The sequence below is a fragment of the Pezoporus flaviventris genome, unplaced genomic scaffold (assembly GCF_033815535.1).
Source record: "Pezoporus flaviventris isolate CSIRO_AGI_PZ_B2104156 unplaced genomic scaffold, CSIRO_AGI_Pfla_v1 ptg000285l, whole genome shotgun sequence".
Lineage (NCBI taxonomy): Eukaryota > Metazoa > Chordata > Aves > Psittaciformes > Psittacidae > Pezoporus > Pezoporus flaviventris.
Window position 1 is genome coordinate 889,036 of NW_026892832.1, and position 20,508 is coordinate 909,543.

General features: G+C 38.7%; 1 protein-coding gene across 9 annotated transcripts in view; it reads left to right on the forward strand.

The window, feature by feature from the left end:
- APC (APC regulator of WNT signaling pathway) overlaps window positions 1-20,508 on the forward strand; it is an 84,337-nt gene that overhangs the window by 19,798 nt on the left and 44,031 nt on the right. For 3 of the 9 annotated variants that reach the window (XM_061443062.1, XM_061443065.1, XM_061443064.1), the window contains exon 2: window positions 14,801-14,953. In XM_061443062.1, the coding sequence (XP_061299046.1) occupies window positions 14,819-14,953 (135 nt within the window). In that variant the 5' untranslated portion in view covers window positions 14,801-14,818. Of the gene's footprint in view, window positions 1-4,624; window positions 4,754-4,997; window positions 5,017-5,563; window positions 5,917-12,810; window positions 12,901-14,800; window positions 14,954-20,508 lie in introns of those variants that run through there. The other 6 variants (XM_061443063.1, XM_061443067.1, XM_061443066.1 and 3 more) reach the window with 6 other exon arrangements.

Genomic DNA, 20,508 nt, shown 5'->3' on the forward strand with positions numbered 1-20,508 from the left:
CTACTTATTTTTGTAGGATTACTGTCAGAAGACTAGTGTGCTTGTGTTCTGGATGATGCATTAGAAAGAGTGACACAGTTCTTTTCTCCATTCTTTTTGTATCTGCATGAGAAAAGATGGTCCTTTAGTTTCTTGATCTGCAGGAACCTTCTTTGTGGTGTTCTTTCTAATGCTCAGAGTTGAAGGCCATCTGTATGGGGAAATAATATCAACATTTCTAAAAGAATCCTGATAGATAACGTAGGAATGCAGCTTTTCATGGTCAAAGCACTAGTGCTGATGGCAGCAAGTTATGAATATTCCCAATGTGTGTATTTACAAACTATTGCTGATCCTGGTTGCATGGCTAGGACAAGGCTCAAGAGGGAACAAAACGCTGCTGTGATAGTGACAGAGGTGAAAGCAACTTCATGATTTTCAAAGAAATGAGAAGCAGAGACCATATTCAGTTTCACTGATTTTTAAATTAATGTGAAAGGCAGGAGACAATCTTTGGTTATAGCAGCTGCTGAAATATCAAATCCTCTGGTAGAATGAAATTTGCATCTATGTAAAGCAGGATTTTTTAATTTTTATTTTCAGTTTATTTTGTTAATCAAATCTGTTTACACCACCTTTCTAAATGAGGTAAGTCAGTGTGTAAAACTTGTATTAGTAAGTAAAATTCTGAAGGCAGGATCCCTTAATTTGGCAACACATTTCATATTTATGAGTAGTACCAACCATAGTGCTTGGCGAAAGAGAGAGAATTCAATTATTTGTTCAACCTGGAGTCTTTGAAGTAGGTAGCACTGTGCATGTGCAATCACTAATAATGAAATATCAATCACTTTAAATATATTAAATAGTGAAAAACTACTAGGGAGAAGGATAGAGAGTAAGGGTTGTGAAAGCAAAGAGAGCTGCCTCATGTGTGAGCTGGTTTATCTATATCTAAACCCAGAAAACCTTGCATTTTCAGTTGTAATACGCTTGATTTTATGAAGCAGATATGTATTTGGGGGAATGTAATTTATGTTTTTTAAAATGTGGATCTTTATCTGCTCGGAGGTTCTATTTAGCCCTACTTTGTGTGTGTTGGGAACATGGTTATGGCAATTTTTTTGGTCTCAAACTGGAGTTTTATAAATGCAGTAAAAGTTGGACAATATTTAGAATATTTGATATAATTCATGCACTATGAAAAGATTGCTGATTCCTTTTCTGGAGCCAAATTCGCATTTGGCTGTTTGAGAATGCTGTGCTGGGTAGACTGCAGGCATCTTGTCCAAAATAGTAAAAGTAATTCTATTTTGAATACTGAAGCTGAGCTGTTATTTTTTTCAATACGAAAATTTTGTATCCCTGGGATTTGATAGCTAACATGCAGAAATTTCATTCCTTTAATAGATTTTAAAGGTTGAGGGTTTTTTAATGTAATAAGGAGCAGGTATTACTAGATCTGTCCTGGTAATGGTAGTTTTCAAATAATGAAAAAGACATCTTGTTTCTTCTGCCAGGCAGAAAATAACTAACCAAAAATAAACAGTCTAAACAAGACTTTTCTTTGAACAGTTCTTTTCTTTATCTTATTTTTTCTGGAGAGCCTGACCTTTATTTGAAATTGTATCAGGTCTTTTACCAGAATCCAGTACTGCACATAGAAATTGGTTTTGAAAGAAAATAAGAGTGTGTTACAGTGCCATTCACCTGTTTGGCTATATATGTATGTTTTAACACCACTGGAAGACAAGAGCATGAGAAGGATAATCTTACTACTAAAACATGCTGCATACTAAATTGAATTTCACTTAATACTGGATCTTGCTTCAGAGGCCACTGCATGTGCCACAGACACAAGACATAAGCTACCATTTTTCTGAAAATTTTAGTAGAATGGGCATTACTGTGAGCAAGGAAGGAAACTCTTTATGCCTGCCTCACACCCAGCTGTCATCTTGGCAGAATGTCTTGGAGAATCTGTGCTGCTACTTATGCTATGCTTGTTCTGCGGGTAAATACCGGACTTCAGGCTATAGAGCAGTGAATGTAACATCACTCAGCACTGAATTTACTGACTTATGCAGCTTGTGACTACCAGGCTAAGAAAGGACTAACCAGTACCAGGCCTAACAAGAATCTTCTCAGAATAAGGACTAACTATGGTTAGTTTTTCAGAATTGCAAAAAATGTAGTATGATGTGCTTAAGCAAATGAAATACCTTGTGTAGCCATCAATCTTTGATATTCCCATTTTGGATTCTAGAAAATTAACTACACTTCTCAATCTTAGTTCTTCACTTAGAATTATGCAGTTTAGCTTTTAAATTTTATAGGATTTCAGTTTCTCTGGTATTTTCTTTGGCATCAGTTCTCTGGTATTGTCTTTGCATATGAAAATACTTGAGTATACACTTATGCTAATGTAAATAATTTTAGGATGGAGAGCTGGACAGTAATAACTGGAAGCATTTTGGTTTGCTTTTCTGAGGGGAGGAATGGTGGTGTACATCAGTAAGATACAAAGCAAGATGGCTTTAGATCTAAATCCTCCTTAGGTTCTAATCTTCAAATCTGTGCAGTAGTTCAGTAATGTGGTAATCTGTTACAGTTGAGGGAGTGGGAAGTCTGTCTCTGAAATGGAATGGATCACAAACCAGAGGCATGCCAACTATTGCTGTAATAAATAGAAGCTTTGTAGCAAAAAATCATATAGCCTGAAACACCCTTTAATACTGGCGCACTTAAGCTGTTGTAGTAAGACATTTCAAATTAAAATTAAGTGATACACCCACTATAGTTTGTCATGCTGATGAAGTCAAAGAAGATTTTGTGTAATACTATGCTGAATGTAGCAGATGACATAATGTTATACATCTCCTTAATCATGAAGACATTTGATGAAAGGTGATCTGATAAAGAGCGTTATTTCTGAGTAGAGTATTACTTCTATGGATGGAAAACAGAGCCACCAGAAAACAGCTGAAATTAAGGTAGTAGTAGTATTTATCTGTGGTGCAATTTATTGTATGCATACACAGGCCTGTAGTGCCTTTGTCTGGTCCCAACCACAAGGTATCACAAGCCTGCTCGTTTCATACCAATCAAAGAAACTATGATAGGAAGAATGAAATTTCCACAGGCATATAAGAATGTATGTTTTTAATGAGCTATCTAGTCATGTATATGTTCACTTGTATAAGCACGTGACTCCATAATTTATGTGAAGTGCCACACGGAAAGGTGTTCATTTGCTTTATCTGAGAAACTGTTGTGTTTCTTCACATTCCTTCTGTCAAGCACTGTCTAGATGGACTACACTGCCCACAGACTTATTGAATGCTTCTAGAGGATTAAAATGACTTAATATTGTGCTGTTTCTACCAAGTTGCCTTTCATATTAGAACTGGATTTTTTTAAGCAACATCCCCATAGTACCTGTTGTCTACATAGCCTTTTTTAAATGTGAAAATACAGACTTCAAACTCAGACAGCTGAACTGTGTCTTAATTTCTGCTGTCTTCATAGTCATAATGTGCTTCTGTGGGGGTTTAAATCATATTCATGCATACTTTCTTATATCCTTATCCTTGGAGGGAGATTAATTCTGGAAGGCAATTTTAAAACAGTTTCATGAATTGATTTGCTTGTTCATCTGTCTTTTGGATTTTCTTTGCAACCCATCACTAAGCTGGTACTTAGAGTTTTAATTTGGTATAGCAACAGATAGAATATAGAATCGTAGAATCAACTCTATTGGAAAAGACCTTTAAGACCATCAAGGCCAGTCGTTATCACAGCACTGCCAAGTCCACCGCTAAACCATGTCACTGAGGGCCTCTATTTTTTGAACACTTCCAGGAACAGTGATTCCACCACTTCCCTGGGCAGCCTGTTCCAATGCCTGATCACCCTCTTGGTGAAGAAATTTGTATGCGTTTAAGTAGTAGTGACTTTATACTTGAAAAGCACATGAAAACAGTATTTTTACTGAATGGTAAATTAATCCTAGATGCCCTTGAAGGAAATGCTTACACTTTCCTTTTTTAGTAAGGAGTGTCTCCGTGTATTTCTTTAACATTTAGATGAACTGCATTAGCTTCAATTTTAGTATGTGCAGTACCTAGTTTCATTATTATATAACAGGAGAGTATTTTCCTTTATATTAATGTGTAAGATTGTGGTCCTAGATGGTATGTAGTCCTTGTGTCCTTTTATTGAAAGGAGGATGAATGATGATGATCACAACTAAGCTGCTACAGATGCTCCTGAGACAGTTCTTACGGCATGTGCAAGGTCTGTTGCAGTACTGGGGATGTTTCTGCCTCCAGAAGAAGGTCCTTGCCTGCCTCCTCGGCGGTTCAAACCTCACCCAGCGACCGGCGCATAAGCCCGTACGCATTAACACATCTCTGCTCTGCGTGTTACGTTACGTGTGCAGCCGGTAGTGGCCGGTGTCGGATGGCTGGGGCCTGTAGCGTTGCTGCGGTCGGCGGGCGACCCTGTTTCGGAGCCGAGACCTGCCGCAGCTCTCGGCATGGCATACCCGGCGGCGCGGGGCGGGGGCGCAGCTGTTCACCGTGATGGATGAAGGGTGGCTGGAGGGGAGAGGAAGGGGGCGGGCACATTCTCCAGGGCTTGCGCCCTTATTGGTCGCGCCGCCGCTCTGGGCTCACGTGATCATCAGGGCAGCCTTGGCCGCGGCGCTGGCGCAGCTGGTGGGCGCGGGTGGGGCCGGGCTCGGTCGGCGGGATGGAGGCGCCGTGGTCATGGGGTGAGTGCGGCTGCCGCGAGGGCGCGGGAGGTGCGGGGCGTCTCAGACAGGAGGGCGGCGGTGCCGCCGGGCGGGGGAGAAAATAAGCGGCTTGTGGGGCTTAAGAAGAAATGGGGCTGCGGGAGCGGCGGGGAGGAGAAGCCCACGACTGGGCAGGGCGGGAAGGCGCTGCGGGGGTACCGAGCCCCGGCCCGCGAGAGACAAAGCGGCCGCGGAGCCCTGTGGCGGCCGTGAGCTCCACGGCCGGGAGGAGCAGGAGGAAGGTGGGGAGGGAAGGTAGACGGGTGAGTAGCGCTTGTCTGGCATGCAGAGGTGTCCCTCTGTGCGCTTTGAGGCGCTGCTCGCGGTGGCAGCAGCCCGGCTTTGTTAGTGACTGGGGCGGCAGTTTCGCCGCTGCCGCAGCGCGTCTACTCGCCGGGGAGGGAGAGTCGCGGGCCGCGGGAGGCCGGGCGGTGGCGAGCGGGTCCGGGGGGCAGCGCTGCGCCTTCGGTACGCCCTGGTGTCCGCTGACTTCTTACCCGTTTATTTAACATCACAAAGAAATGCTGGGGTCCGCGACTTAACCTGAATGCTGTGGGAAATCTTAATAAATTATGTATGAAGCAGTGGGCTCTTGCTCTTCTTTTGTCAGATACGCAGCTTTTACTCTGGTAATTAGGTCACTGCTAGCAGAACGCGCCATGCTTTTGCAGAAGTGTGTGGTGATCTCTGGAAGACTCATGCTGCCAAATTCTTTCATCCTATTCGTTGTTTACATCTGGTTTTAAAATTATTCTCGTTTAGGCATACAGAGGACCCTGGCCATTTTTCATTTGATAGGATTTTCTTCAGAGTATCAGTTGAAACCTGGTTTTGCCTTGGTTTGGTTAGTCATATACTGAAAGATGACTTTTAAAGGCATAGGAAGAAACATACACCTTCTTCGTTTGCCTAGAAGTCTTTTCCGTAAAATTACTATACACACGTGGATAATGCAGTAGAAAATACACGTAAACATACGTATTGAAAGTAGATTCCTGGAACCAAACTGTTCTGTATTTTTAAGGCAACTCGAAGTAACTGGTACAATATTTTTTCTCTTTCTCAGTCCTAAATAAAGTGACGCACAAAAATGGTTTGATGAAAGCAGGTATAACTTACTGAGTTTAAATTTCTGCTTTATAGTAAACATTCTCTTAAAATATTTATATGCCAATATTTTTAATGATATATATAGATTTATAGATATATCTGTATAGAGACATGTATAGATTTCCTGTCTGTCAGTAAGAGAGGCTTAGTTACATTTTAAAACATCAGTTAAGAACTTACTATGTAGAGTAATTGGTTTCAGAGTGTAAATTGGTGACACTAGTTGTTTCTCTGTAAAGTTCTGAAGGTTCATTACAGTTGCTTAAGTATTAGAAGATACAATAGATGCAGGGGTGCCTTCAGCACTTTTTTAATGAAAGAGAGTGACAAAAGTACAGAATGATTATGGTGATTATTATGGTGATGCTTCTTCCTGTTGCTTTAAGACTTAAAAAGAAACAGTGTTGTTTTGTTTAACAATCTAAGCAGTTCCTCTAAGAAGCTGTAGTCATGCTCTAAAACATGGCAGCTTGAATAAAACATCTCTTTTTAAATGTAATACTTTATTTATGAGTTCAGACTTTCTTGAATATCATCCCTCAAATGCAACTTGCCAGAACATTTATACAATACACTTGGCTATAACAAATGTTCTGATGCATGTTGTCATAGTACAGTATTAGTGTATCATCAGTGTGGAGTAATACAGGACTAATTGGAAATGTGTATGCTTAAATTGGTTCCTTTGGTCTGTAAATTCTTTTGTTGTATTTCAATATGTGTCTTAATTCAGGTGATAAAATGTTTATGCTGATGAAACATGATTAATAATTTTTTGATCAGTGTAATGAAATACTGTTTTAAATCTGCATATATTACTAGTGATATACTGGGACAGTAAGGTATTGTCAGTGAAGACCAAGTCTCTGTTGGTGGTTTTCCAAGATTTGTGCAGGACCTGTGTGAACAGATGTCAGTACACTTCCTGCAACACAGATGGTCTTCTGTTCCCTACAAGTGTTGAAAAGAACCCTGAAGATGACCCTGATAGGTCACCCAATGTGGGAAATATTTCTTTACTATAATTTTTTTTAAAAAAAGCTGATTCCTCTCATGTTAATGGTCTGGGGGTTAATTTGTGTTTTCAGGTAAAATTGGAAAATAAAGACGTATTGGATTTTTTAATATCTTAAACTTTCTACAATTGAATCCTTAAAAGATTATGAGAAACATTAAAGTATACAGGAGCAAGTCATATGCAGTGAGGCATGCACAGTTAGCCATGAATAGCAGAGATGGTCATCATAAAAAGTGAGTGTTCAGGCTTGTGAATCATCCTTGGTCCAATATAAGTTATGATTCAGATGATGTCTGAACTGCTTTGTGTTCAATACAGTATTTAAATACAAATCATGGTTTGTATTTTCATAGTTGTGTTCTGAATGCAGTATGACTAACAAGCTAAGGAACTCCCCAACCCAGAGTTATAAAGGAAGAAGTGGGAATTTTCTGGGCAGTGTAATAAAAGCTGAACTTGACTGTAGTGACTGAAATGTGTGACTTCTTGATTTCCCTGTTTTTGGTTTGGGTTGTTTTGGGGTTGTGGGTTTTTTTTTTTGGTTTTTTTTTTTTTTGGGGGGGGTGTGGTTTTTTTTTTTTTTTGTACTAATAGGATTTTTTTTTTGACTGTTCGCATTCTTTAGTAACAGTCTAAATGTGGGGTCATTTCTGTCTCTCACGCACACACTTGACCCCCATGATACTTGACCTGTAGTGAAGAACGCAGATGAAGAGTTCAGACCATCATCCTCTCTTTATACCAAAATACAACAACGGATTGAAAGCTCTTGCCAAGATACAAATTCATTTATGGAAGAACAAACCAAAAAAAACCTTTCTACCTCCTACTTGAAAGGATTTAAGAAGGTCAGGTATAGTAACATTTAAGTGTTCTAGTCTGCTGTCCAGAAAGATAATCTTTGTGTAGAAATGGATAGAAAAACTAAGAAAATCCTCTTGATGAAGCTGAGGTTTAGAGAAAATTGTGTGGTTTCCTTTTAAAGGGGCTAACCCTTTCACATATTGCAGTAGCGTAACTGATAATAGTAATGGCTCTGAAAAACCCAGGGATTCAGAGGGTACTTAATCTAGAGATTATAATTTGGTATAATTTGCTGTCAGTTTTTTTTTCAATGTAATCTTTTTCAAATTTATTAAAAGGAGTAGGGTTGCATGACTTGCAATTCAGTTTCTGCTGTCAAAGGCCTTGTTGCTAAAACAAGCTGAGGAAGAGCAGTTTTCCATGATGGCTGTGTTCTACCCTCTCCTGTGTCTCTGATGACGTCAGCATGCAGACGCAGAATTCTCATTTTGCACAGCGTATTTTCTTAATTCTCTTTAACCCCACCCAAAGCGTTATGGCTTTCAGATTGCTCATTAAGTTTGTGTGCCTACATAGCTCAGATGAGGAAAATCCAACCCAAATAGCCTCTCTTCTAGCTGATACTGACAGGAGTTATGAGGTTTATTCTTACATGTGGGTAGGAATAGGAGGATTAAATATGGCAACAAAGCCATTCTAATAAAGAATAGGCTTGTCACCAGAAATAATGTAGTTCAGTGTGATCACAGAATCATAGAATAGTTTGGGTTGGACGGGACCTTAACATCATCTAGTTCCACCCCCCTGGCTGGAGAAGGCAGAAATACAATTTTTCTGCTCTGTCTGGAAAGAATCAGGTTAATGGGCTTATATAGTCTGAGGTTGATGGGAGTATTTTTCAGGGAGTAGGAGAGTGTTAAACAATGGCCGTGAAGGATAAACATTTTTCAATCAGAAGGCCTGGAAAGCTTGCCCCAAACTGGAATGGGTAGGACAGTCCTGGCCTGCTGATGTTCATTTTTTATATGTTCTTAAACACAGCACTTGCTGATATTTTGCCTTGGTTGAAAAAGGACAAGCAGAAGGATATTTACATATAAACCATTTAACCTGAAGACAAGCTTCAAACAAAATAATAGAAAAATTAATGCAGTATTCAGTCAACGGAGAAATTGCATTAACGTAAATTGGCATGGTTTGATAGGTTCAGAATAGAAATAGCCAAACCCCTTCTCACTTTATTCTCTTTAGTGTACTAATAAAGGTATCTATATGAAAATGATCCATTTAAGGCTGAAGTTAGTAAGTGGGGCTGGCTTATTAGAATGGCTGTGCTGTATTTTTTGTCTCTGTTTGTCAGCCTTGCTTCTCTTTTGGAAATCGTTGTGTAACAGCTGATGAAGCATTGTGGTTAATGGCCCAGTATAGTAAGTTAAACCGACACCTATTTCAGTTTACCTTGGTGGTCAGGCACCGATCTGCAGTGGTTTAGGTGCTGCCACTTGAGCAGCTGAGCCCTTCTCTCTTCCCTGGTGGAAACCTTGTGGAGGTGGGTAGGGCAGGCAGCTAGGGGCAGGCACCAGTGCAGCCATCCCAGCATTAGCGCTATCTCCTGCCATGTCAGAACTCCTAGACCTACCTAGCACTTCTAAATCTCATGACAGTCTTGCCCCCGAGTTGAGTGATATGCCCTTGAAGACACAATTCCCCATTATCACATGGGAATGAATGGTAAAAATTGTCAGAATAGTCAAGAATAAGACACTGGGCTCAGCACTGAAGAATTGGGTAAAATTTGTGGATGTAGGAAGAATTGATGGTCCTTTCTGACCTTACTGAATTATAATCTAGATACTCATAGATTTTAGGTGCAGTGATTGCAAGTTAAGAAGATAAACTACATTGTGAAAACTACTTCAGTTACAGAGCGGAGGAGCACATCTGCTTATTGGTGGTCATAGCAGAATGCTAAATTCTGTTTGCTTATTAGAGACTCGAGCATCTGATTTGCTACTCTCAACAAAGTTCATCCAAAATCAGTTACATGAACAGGAGCTTTGGTTGATGTTGGGTTTTGGATTGGGGCTTATTAAAGGAAGGAATTTGCCTCTCTTTCACTGAATTTGACGTCTGAAGTAGCCGTATAGCTTACTTGATAATACAGAAAGTCACCCTTGGGCAGTTGCTGTAGGTAACATAATAATTGCTCCATTAAAGATTTCTATAACTGAAACAAATAGGCTGTTGTTATCTAAAAATGTTACCTATCTTTCCAAACATACACTGCCAGGTTTCTGTCTCTTTTGTTGGAAAAAAAAACCATCGTGGTAGGGTTCAGATTACTCTTAGCCTCTGTTCTCAAAAGACTTAAGACTGGTCTGTTCTGCAGAGTTGCTTTATAAGAATAGGATGCTCAGATAACAGTGATAGCCTTTGTGGATGAAAAAAAAAAAATAGTGGTGGGAGTCTGAAATATTTTCATAAGGAGATTTAAGTAATAGATCACAAATTGCTGGGTTTCTTAAGCAGCACTTCATGCTGAGTATATATGCTTATTCATTTCAAAGAAAAGCGCCCATCAATGAAAAATTGTAAGTTTTTATTGTAGGTATTTTTCTTGTCTCTTGGGATTTGAGACTAAAAAGAATGTGTCTAAATTCAAGATTTCTGGGCAGTTGATAGTGGTACCAGTTGATACTGGTATCATAACTTAGAAGAAGGTATATCTAAATCTTAACAGTATGTTTGCATAAATTTAGACTTATAATTGATTTTAGTGTGTAAGAGTTGTGTTGAGCTTTAAATTCTTTTTTTATGTGTATATTCATGTCAAGTGCTGATTCAGTGAAGCATGAATTTTCTTATAATTTCACCTTACTTTGATAGGAGATGGAGAAGAAACCTCTTAATGATGAGAATATGGGCAATGATGAGAAAGTAGGAGACATAGATTTTATGTGATTCTTACAATAAGGGAATTAAATTTAAAAATTTCTGTATTCCAAGAGGGTTATTTCTTGGAGCATATCTAGAGGCAGGGATATCTCCATTACTCCCTTTGAATGTTGACTACTCTGCAAATAAGAAATTCAGTTAGAGTGCAAAAGGGAGCTTGACTGAAGCGTAATAGTGAACTCTTCAAAGGTGGGTTGTGTTGCAGATGTCATGCATTTTCCCTTGGGCTGAGTAAAATGTGAAACTGGTATTGGAGGCCAGTTATTCCTCTTCCCTTCCCCTCCACACCCTCATATGCCCCCCACTGCAGTGGTTTTGTACAGCGGTTTTGTATTCTTGCTTCAGCTGATTCTGACCCCAGCAATCTTGAATATGTTTGTGCAGTGGTACAGCTTCAGACTAGTTGGCCACATGCAAACTATTCCTTGTTTTCCTTTGGGCTGGTTACTAGTTACTTCTGCTGTGCCTGAGGTGGTATGTGCCTGTGAACCCTGTCTGGCTGAGAGGATCCAGAGTTTGACTCTTTTCCCAAGGCAAGTGTTTTGACCACTGAGAAATTACAAGAGGGGGGTGCAGCGATGCAGTCAGTTTGTATTGATGACACCAAATCTTGTGTTTAAAATTTTCTTGTGTTTTTTTTTTTGTTTTTTTTTTTTTCAGTTAGACCATTTGGAGCATAAATTCAAGGTTCGGATTTTGGGACCTGAACTCTTGATACTGTATGTCTAGTTTGAGGCTATTAGCAAAAACCTTTTTCTAGAAGAGAGGCAAATTTTAACTTTGAGGGTGTTCCTTCAATATAAATGGAACAGCTTGTGTGTAATGGAGCCTTTTGATTTCACTGTACAAACCAAGGGCCTGAGAGTATCGTATTGTTTAGCATCAGAAAGCCTAAGTTGCTTTGTAGTCATGCATTATCTGTGTCTGTTTCTCACATTTTTTTAATTAAATAATGGTATCTTTTGTGAAATGCTTTGGAGTTTCATTATTTCAGTAGAAAAAGATACATCTTGGAGAGATGAAAGTAAGCACCGTACTCTTCCATATTGAACTTCAGGAATACAAGATTGGATTTCTGAACTACTAAGTCTAGTTTCTCCCTGTGCAGTGAGCTAGGCAAGGATGTTGAATGCTCCATCCCAGAGCCTTGAGTGACATGGTATAGTGTGAGGTATCCCTGCCCATGGCAGGGGGATTGGAGCTAGATGATCTCAAGGTCCTTTCCAACCCTAACTATTCTATGATTCTGTGATTTACAACTTCTAATGAATGCTGGCCAGCCTGTGTTGATAAATGAACATTCTATACCCATTTGTTCTGTGTCAGTGTTGTGTTTTAACTTAATATTTTTTTCTCTCTTGAGTGTAATAACAAAGTGTAGCTGCGTCTTTCCAGCCTTTGTGCTGAGGCAGCAAAGGCTTGCTCATCAAGCCTGTTCCCGTATGACAGACCCTTTATCCCCTGATCGCTTAGCGTCTTTCTCTACAGCCACTTAAATTTTTGTCGAAGAACTAGATAACTCCAGGTATTGTGCTTGCTTTCCATGCACCAATATCATGTTGACAGTGCCTGGGTACCTTGTGGGCTGGCTGTTGAGAAGCTCCAGTTGCTTCTCCCCCTGCTTCCATGATGAGATTCCTACATGAGTGACCTTATATTGTTATGCTGTTTAATTATACCCTGTTAGTACCACTGCATTTCTCAGTTGATCAAATTCTATGTGTACCACATCTACGCTTCTGACCTTGTGAAGCCTCGAATTTATGGTAGAAAGTTTTGATGCCACTTCTTGTGCCCAGGTCAATAATGCAACAATTTAAAGTACCTGTTGCAGACTGATTTCGGAGGAACTTTGGTAACAACCTGCCTCCAGCCCAACGACTGGACTTTCAGCACTGCCCAGTGTCATCTTGTTCTTGAGTTACCCCTCACCCATGTACAGTTTCTCTGCTCTTCTCTATTAGTGTAACTTATTACATGATTTTATGTGTGAAACTGTATCAAATGATTTGATGCGGTTGAGGTAGGCAAGATCCATTATTTATGAAAAGCAGTTCACTGTTTTCTTCAAATACATGGTAATCCTTTCTTTACAGGCAGGAAAAAGAAAAATTATGTTGGAGGGCCAGGGAGGGATGTATACATCTGTGTGTCCCCAAGAAGTCCCAGATACCTCAGCCGGTGGTGTAGAAGGCATCTTGAATGCACATGCCTGGGTGGCTCACAGTGTATTGCTAATGTGAGAATAGCTGCCTCCAGTCCAGTTTTCATTGTGGATGTACTGACTGCAAACACACTTTCCCCAAACCTCGCCATGCTCTCAAAACATGAGATGAGTTTTTCATGTGCTTTTTTCACCCTCTGCTCCCTGGGGGTTCTCTTTAGCATTCTTGCAGTTTCCTGAGGTGCAAATGTGAATACCCTGGTGGAAAGAAGTTGTCAGGCATTCCTGTGATTCCTGTAGGTGAGGGAGTCTTTCTGAAAGCACCTCAGCATCCAGTAGAGCTGTGGTCAGGTAGTGTGACCAGCCAGAGGCAGTGCTGCCAGGTGGTAGTTTCTGTCTGTGGTGGGTGCTTATTGCCCTCTGCGCATCTGTTTAACAAAAAGGTGATGTTTTGGGTCACCCAGCTTATGGTAATCAGCTAACTCAATTTTTTTTTTTAACCTAAAAACCCTCAGGGTAAAGCTTGACATTTGAATAAATCAGAAAGTGACAGCAGAATGCTGGTGGTGATGTCCTATTTTCATGTTATGAAAATAAAAGATGCAAAAAGAAGTGTAGGAACCTAGATCAGGAGGGGCAGAAGACAAAACAAACCTCCCATTCAAAAACTGGATCTGTACTCATTTAACATAAGTACATTTAAGCTTATTCTGCATTTGAAGTATCAGAGCTGTGCAGTTGCTTTCTACTGTAGGTCCTCCAGTTTTCTCTATTTTCTTTGTGTGTGCATGTGTCTTAATGTGGCTAATTATTTTAAATTCCCATTTTTTGGATGAGAATTCCTTAGGGTGCACAGAAAATGGAAAAATTTGATTTCTTTTATCATTACCAGCCCTTTCATGAATTAATAATAATGAATTAAAATTATGAGAGAAAAAGATAATCTAGTTAGGATCAAAATGCATGTCAAATATAAGGCGCACAGCAGCTTCTGTAAATTAGATGTAAATGATTAACTGTGTGATATACTTGACTCAAACCTAATACATTCAATATGATACAATACTAATTTATGACAACTAATATGAAAATGTTTCCACTTTCATCTACCTTTCCTTGGGCTTGTGCAGACTTGTCCGTTCGGTGTATGTTCTGAAAAGAAATGTGAACTACACCTGTTGGTTTTATTAATAAGAATTGAAACTGTGACTTATTAAATAAAAATGGAATAGAAGCAGTCTGCCCTTTTTGATTTTTTTCCTGTATTGTTACAGCTCTCCTTGACAGCTTACCAACTTTTAGGTGAAACATCCTGACAGTAAAAGCACAGAATTCACAAAATAGAGTAAATGTTTCAGATTACTTTTGTTTTTCAGGAAATGAGGTCTCTCATAAAGCCTGACCAAATTTTGAAAAATAAATTTGTTAGGGATTTTTTTCTTCAGCTTCTTGGTAGTGTCATGGGAATCACAACTCTGTAAGTGGCAGGCTTCTTCGTCCTCCCATCTTTAATGATGACAAGTGCATGAAGACTTGCTTCTTGAAATAAACTCGTATCAAATGCACTACAGCTTTTGTTATTGTACCTGTCTTTAATGGTATATATTCGTTGTTACTTTTCAATGAGTTTAAATTTAGAAAGATTAAATACAATTTTCAAAACTTGTATTGAGGAACTAAAACCTTTTTAAATAATTTTACCTGGTTTTTAGTAGGCAGAATAATTCAATTAAGATTTGTCTGGAAGAGCAAAGTTTATTACATGGGTTTACACTAGCAGTAAGGTTAAAGGCATAGCTCCTGAGTGTTAGAACTGAAATGCGAATACTAAGGATGATTTTGTATGATGTTAGGATTTTCTTTTCCCTTCCCCTACTGCCTTATGAAGTTCTTGATGAACTTGCTTTGTTTGCTTAATCATGTGTATCAGATAGAAGCCGCTGAAATGTTTAATATTTTCTTCTACTTTTTCTAGGGCTGAGGCTAGCCCAGGATGGCTGCAGCTTCATATGATCAGCTGTTAAAGCAAGTTGAGGCATTGAAGATGGAGAACTCTAACCTTCGGCAAGAGCTAGAGGATAACTCAAATCACCTAACAAAACTGGAAACTGAGGCATCTAATATGAAGGTATTGCATGCTCTGTGTCTATGTACATCAGTGTTTCTGTTGCTGCCTTTTATGTCATGGACTGGTAGCTGCTGAACAAGTTTTGTGTGCTTTTAAATTCCTACAGAAGTCCTTTTCTAGGCTGCGTAAGGCAAAACTACCACATCTACTTGGTGAAGAATTTTATATTTTATTTTTTCTCAAATTTGAAAATCAAAATCAAAACAGTTCTCTAGAAACAGCTTCTGGTGTTCACAACTTTTTCTGATGTGCCATGTGATACTTCCAGTTTAACACAGCTGTACTTACCAGCAGGAAGCCCAGTCTGTTGATACGGTTTGGCAAGGCAAGTATTGTTCAGCTCTTGAAAACACAGGAAAAAATTGAGGTTTTCAGTGTTTTAAGGCAAGTCTAAATATTTTGGTGTTTACTACACTTGAAATATTTAACATCCCAAAAGGAAAAGTTTATTTTAAAATAAGACCACAAGTTCTCCAGCGTCTGCCAAAGCTGAAATTCATACTTAATAATTTGGTCCAGATCTGTCCTGGTGTTTATTTGTTGCCTGGGTGTAGGCCTTTAGAACCATCTGTCCATGAGGAAACACTAGGCTCAGCTGGAATTTAGATAGATTTTGGCCATTAGAAAGATACTTACAGAGCTGCATCTGTGTCATCCATGACGCTAAACAAGGCAGGATTTCACAAGCATTGTAGTTGCATTAATGTAGTGCTCTTCGTAAGCTGACAAATCCTGATACTTACTGCTAACAGCCAGCAAAACCAGACTGCTTTGGGTACCTCACTTACTATGGCTCAGAAACTGCTTATATTTGTCGATAGGGTAGGCATTTGTATATCCATCTCCTTGCATTCCAGTCTTTCTGTCACAGATTTACTGTTCCTTTATAATCTTTGTTTTTAGCAATTAAAAACACTTTGAACTGAACTTTTCCTCCAGCATGTGCGTTACCTGTATATTCACTGTAAGAAGAAAAATCTTCCGGTGTTCTGAAACCCTGTAACTAGTGACAACACTTGAAAGAAGCACAAATTTTTTGAATATATTTAGTCCTTGCGTAGCAGTGTAAAATGAAAACAGCTCTGCTACCTTGAAACTGAAATGGAATTATAGTCCTCTACACAGCTACTTAAAATGGTGGTTGGCATAAGCAGCTGTGGAGAAAAAAGTTGTTGTTCCATTATACTTGAAAGCTGCTTCTGTCATTTATACTGTCTTTCTTAAGATGATACTATAACAACTTTGCAACTTTGTCAGTATTTCCCTTTCTCTCCCTTTCAGTCAAGTAAGGTAGGGAAGAACAGGAGAGATTATCTTCTTCATAGTTTAGAAAAGGAAGAAGGAAGATGAGGTTGGTTTTTTGGTGGGTTGGTGTTTTTTTCCCTTCTGTGTCCGTGTACAGGTTTTGTTTTTTTTTTTAATACTGCTGTATAAGCTGGTCTCTGAGGCATTAATTTGACATGTGGAACAGCTGTCCTTACTTAAAACCTGGCAGACCACCAAAAGGAAAGTGGTTCTATCACAGTTCACAGAGGAGTGCTTATGAGTGTACTCAGAGTAGATGTTGCATATTTTCCTCTCCTGAAATGCCATTCTAGATGTAAGGAATTTATCCTAAATACTGTTCAACTCAAATATCAAACTCAGTATTTGTTTCTTTTCATTTTGGCATATCAGAGGGGAGGAGATTGTTCAGACTGGTTTGAATTATCTTTTTTATAATTCATGATCTGTGGAGAAATCCTAATCAGCTGTGTTCCTCAAGAGTGCTTGCTCCTGCACCTGAACCAAGAAGCTGTTTCTTTCCCTTGTTTGTTTCAGATGTGTTTGGAAAAGGTTGAAAACCAGCTTTGACTTGACTTGAACCAGAAGGATGATATGGGAATGATTTTGGAGTCTGTGGATGAAGTCAGATGGGGATCATTGCAGGATTCTCTCAAGTTGAGAGATAATTTTTGGTTTGCAACTTTTGCAGAAAGCATGCAGTGGCTTTGTTCCACTGAAAGAGACAGCATGGTTTATATAGTTCCAGTACCATAATTAGGGATAATTACAAAAAAAAGTAATTAGAAGAACCAGAGCAATGAGATTGAAAGCCCTTTGGCTACCATATGCACAGTTAAAACTCCAAATACTTTGGAAAAAAATGATTCTTTGGGAGCATTTCAGTGTCGCAGAGTCTTAGCAGCCCCTTCCACTGAATAGAATCCCAAATACAAGTGGGAGAAGGGGAGCAGTGGGCAAAACAAGCTTTGGTTTTGTGGCAAACATCACTGTTCTTGCACCATGAATTTTGATCTGTGGGCTAGTGCAGAAATGTCGCACAGTGATTCTTTGGACAGTTAATGTGTTTGCTTGTGTCTCTTTTGCCTTTAATCAGTTGTGAAAGGCAGTGGTTAGGAAGGGCATTTTAAAGGCAATATTATGTCTTTAAAGAAGTTCATTTTGGAAGCAGTAGTGTTAAAATATTGTTTAATTGTGTCTCATCTTTATAATCACTCCCTAATCATATTGGAATTAAAAGCTTATCATGAGCTCATCTTGCACATATGTTTATTATAAACTGCCACTGACCTATGTAAGAACAATGTCTGAATGCTTCGTGTTTAAAGCTAAATTTCATCTTTAAGAGTGAAAGCTGTCCATTTGCTGGCCAGGAAACAGCATGATGGATAAGCAAAGATAGATGTGATAGAAAGATTTTGGGGGTGCCAAAATGAATAGCAGAACTGCATCCACTTTGTTTTCTAATTTGTGTTGTCCTAGGAATTCACTGTTCAAACAGAAGAAATCCCTCAGAGTATTCTGACTGATTTGGGAAATTCAGTTGTGGCTATTGGCTTACTGTTAGATGAAGTACGGCAGTTCGGTAGGATAGAATGTTCTCTCTGAATCAGCAGATATGCTGTTTGATGGTCAATGAAATAACAGTGTTGGCCTATAAAAGAAGAAAAAACGTTCCGTGTCTAGATGTAGATAGTAACAATAACTGCATAAAACACAGACTGTGGACAAATTTAGGAAAAATATGAACAGAGTTTGATTGGAATTTGAAACCCATAAAATTCATGAAGAGACAAAAAGCAGTCTAGTGTCAGTTATGCTACTTCGTGCGTGTAAATGTAGACAACTTTTTGTCAGACTCTCATGCTTGGTTCTTGTAAAACAAAAGGATTTTTCTGTTAAGGGTGTGGGGTTTTGGTTTGGTTTGGGTTTTAGTGTTGTAGCTAATTCATATCACCATTTTTCCACGTACAAAATCTGTGGGAAACAGGTACATGCAACTTAACTTCAGTTACTCAAGTTGTAGTGAAAGAATGTCATGCTTGATTTCTACACTCACTCTTTAAGTGCTTTGATCTTTCAGTAAATGAGTAATGCGTGTTATCTTGTGTAAAAAAGCCGTCTTTATTATATGTGATGCTCTGTGGGTAAAATGTTCCCTCTTTCATCTTCATATAGTACATTAAAAACTATATTCGACATACGATCTTCCAGCTTATTTAATGTCCTCTGTGTTGTGTCCACACATTGATAATAAAACTGAGACTGTCAGTAGAACTGATTTGGATTCCTTGAATGTTTTTGAGAAATGTTCTAACCAGCTGAAAATACACTGTAAAGAAACAGGGAAATGGTTAAACTCTTCTTTTCAGAAAATTATGAGCTGCCTGTTCACTGGCTTTTTACAGTTGTTTGTGAAGGATGGTTTTTCAGCAGATCATTGTCCTTATTATATAACATTGGTTTAGTTTCAGTAATTTTCTTGGTGTTTTTTTTTTTTGGTGGGTTGTTTTTTTTTTTTTTTTTTTTGGTGTTGTTTTGCTTGAAGGAATTCAGATTTAAAAGACAAAGTCCTAGAGAGATAGTTACTGTCATATTCATTGAAGGTCTGAAGAATGGTGTATTTTTGACATGGATGGTGTTTGTAGGTTTCTTCCACTAATTAGACAGCAAGGTAATAAACCTTGTGATGCTGTAACTTTAGATTGGAATGGGGTTTTGGCTAAATGAAAAATCAAGTGTTCTTTTAAGGATTTTGATTTTTAATTTGTGATTAGCTTACAGACTGTAAGCTAAGCTAGTTTAATGTTTCTGCAAAAGAAGTTTTAAACCTATAGAATATAGTATTTCAGACTTACTGTTGTGCATACTTTGTGCGGTTGATTAATTAATACTCAGATTATGAGAATTAAAGGTAAAAAGTTTACTGAAGAAGATGCCGTGGTGCCTGTTTCTCAACTTGTTTCTGTGATGGATTTGTGAGAATATGAAAAAGCTTGTATCCTGTTAGAACTGTGATTTTATAATTAAATACTATTAAGTTGCATTTTATTTTGTATGGAAATTTAACTTCTCTAGTATCTTTTTATACTTTTTTAAAGGGATGAATATAAAAATCCTTCTCAGGAACAGCAGGCTGACTAAAAAATTAGCAGCTTACCAGTTACAGTACCTTGTTTGTTTCATTAAAAAGAGGAAATCTGAAAAATGTACTGCTTCCAGCTTTGAGTTTGTTAGCATAAGTTTGTTTATAAAAACAAGATTGATGTTCAGAATGCTTCAGGCACTTGCTGGCTTGCAATATTTTGAGAATTTGTTAACACTTCTTGGACATGAACTCTTCGTCAACCTTGCGGAAATAGTGTTTTGTGATGTATAAGCCGTAAGAGTTTAAAAAGAAGATAAATTTAAGCGTGCTGATCCTTTACATCAGGTATACTAGTGGCTGAAGTACATTCTTTTTTCTAGAAGTTTACACTTGTGGCGACATAAGATTCTCCTTGCCTAAGTTCTAAGGTTTGCTTTAAAATGGCAGTGCAAGGATGATTCTCTTTTTTCAAATGTGTGACTACTTTTATCAGATGTCTCCTTGATTAGGTAAGCAGACTCTTTTAACTCACCAAACCCCATTTTATGGTTATACAATTTGCTTAGCCACCATTTCTTGATATTTAACCTTGAAAACCTTCTTTATTCTAGTCAGCCATCTCTGATCATCAGTATTTAGTGAGCCTCATTGAAAAGCACAGAAGATGTGCTAGGAGGTATTTTTGTAATGGCACAAGAATTTTTATTTCAATGTATTACAATAAGCTAAGGGCTTGCAAATTAGAATTTAAAGTCTAAAGTGGGGAAGGTGAGCAAGTGGCTGTATGGTTCTGAGTTACTGGCTGGGCTTAAACCACAGCAATAATCGATGCTCTTGTGAGACCTCACTTGGGGTATTCTGTGCAGTTCTGGTGTCCTCAACATAAAAAGGACATGGAGTTGTTGGAACAAGTCCAGAGGAGGGCCATGAGGATGATCAGGGGTTATCTCCCATATGAAGACAGGCTGAAAAAGCTGGGGCTGTTCAGCATGGAGAAGATAAGGCTGCATGGAGACCTCGTAGCAGCCTTCCAGTATCTGAAGGGGGCCTGTAAGGATGCTGGGGAGGGACTCTTCATTAGGGACTGTAGTGATAGGACAAGGGGTAACGGGTTCAAACTTAAACAGGGGAAGTTTAGATTAGATAATAAGGAAGAAGTTACTTACTGTGAGGGTGGTGAGGC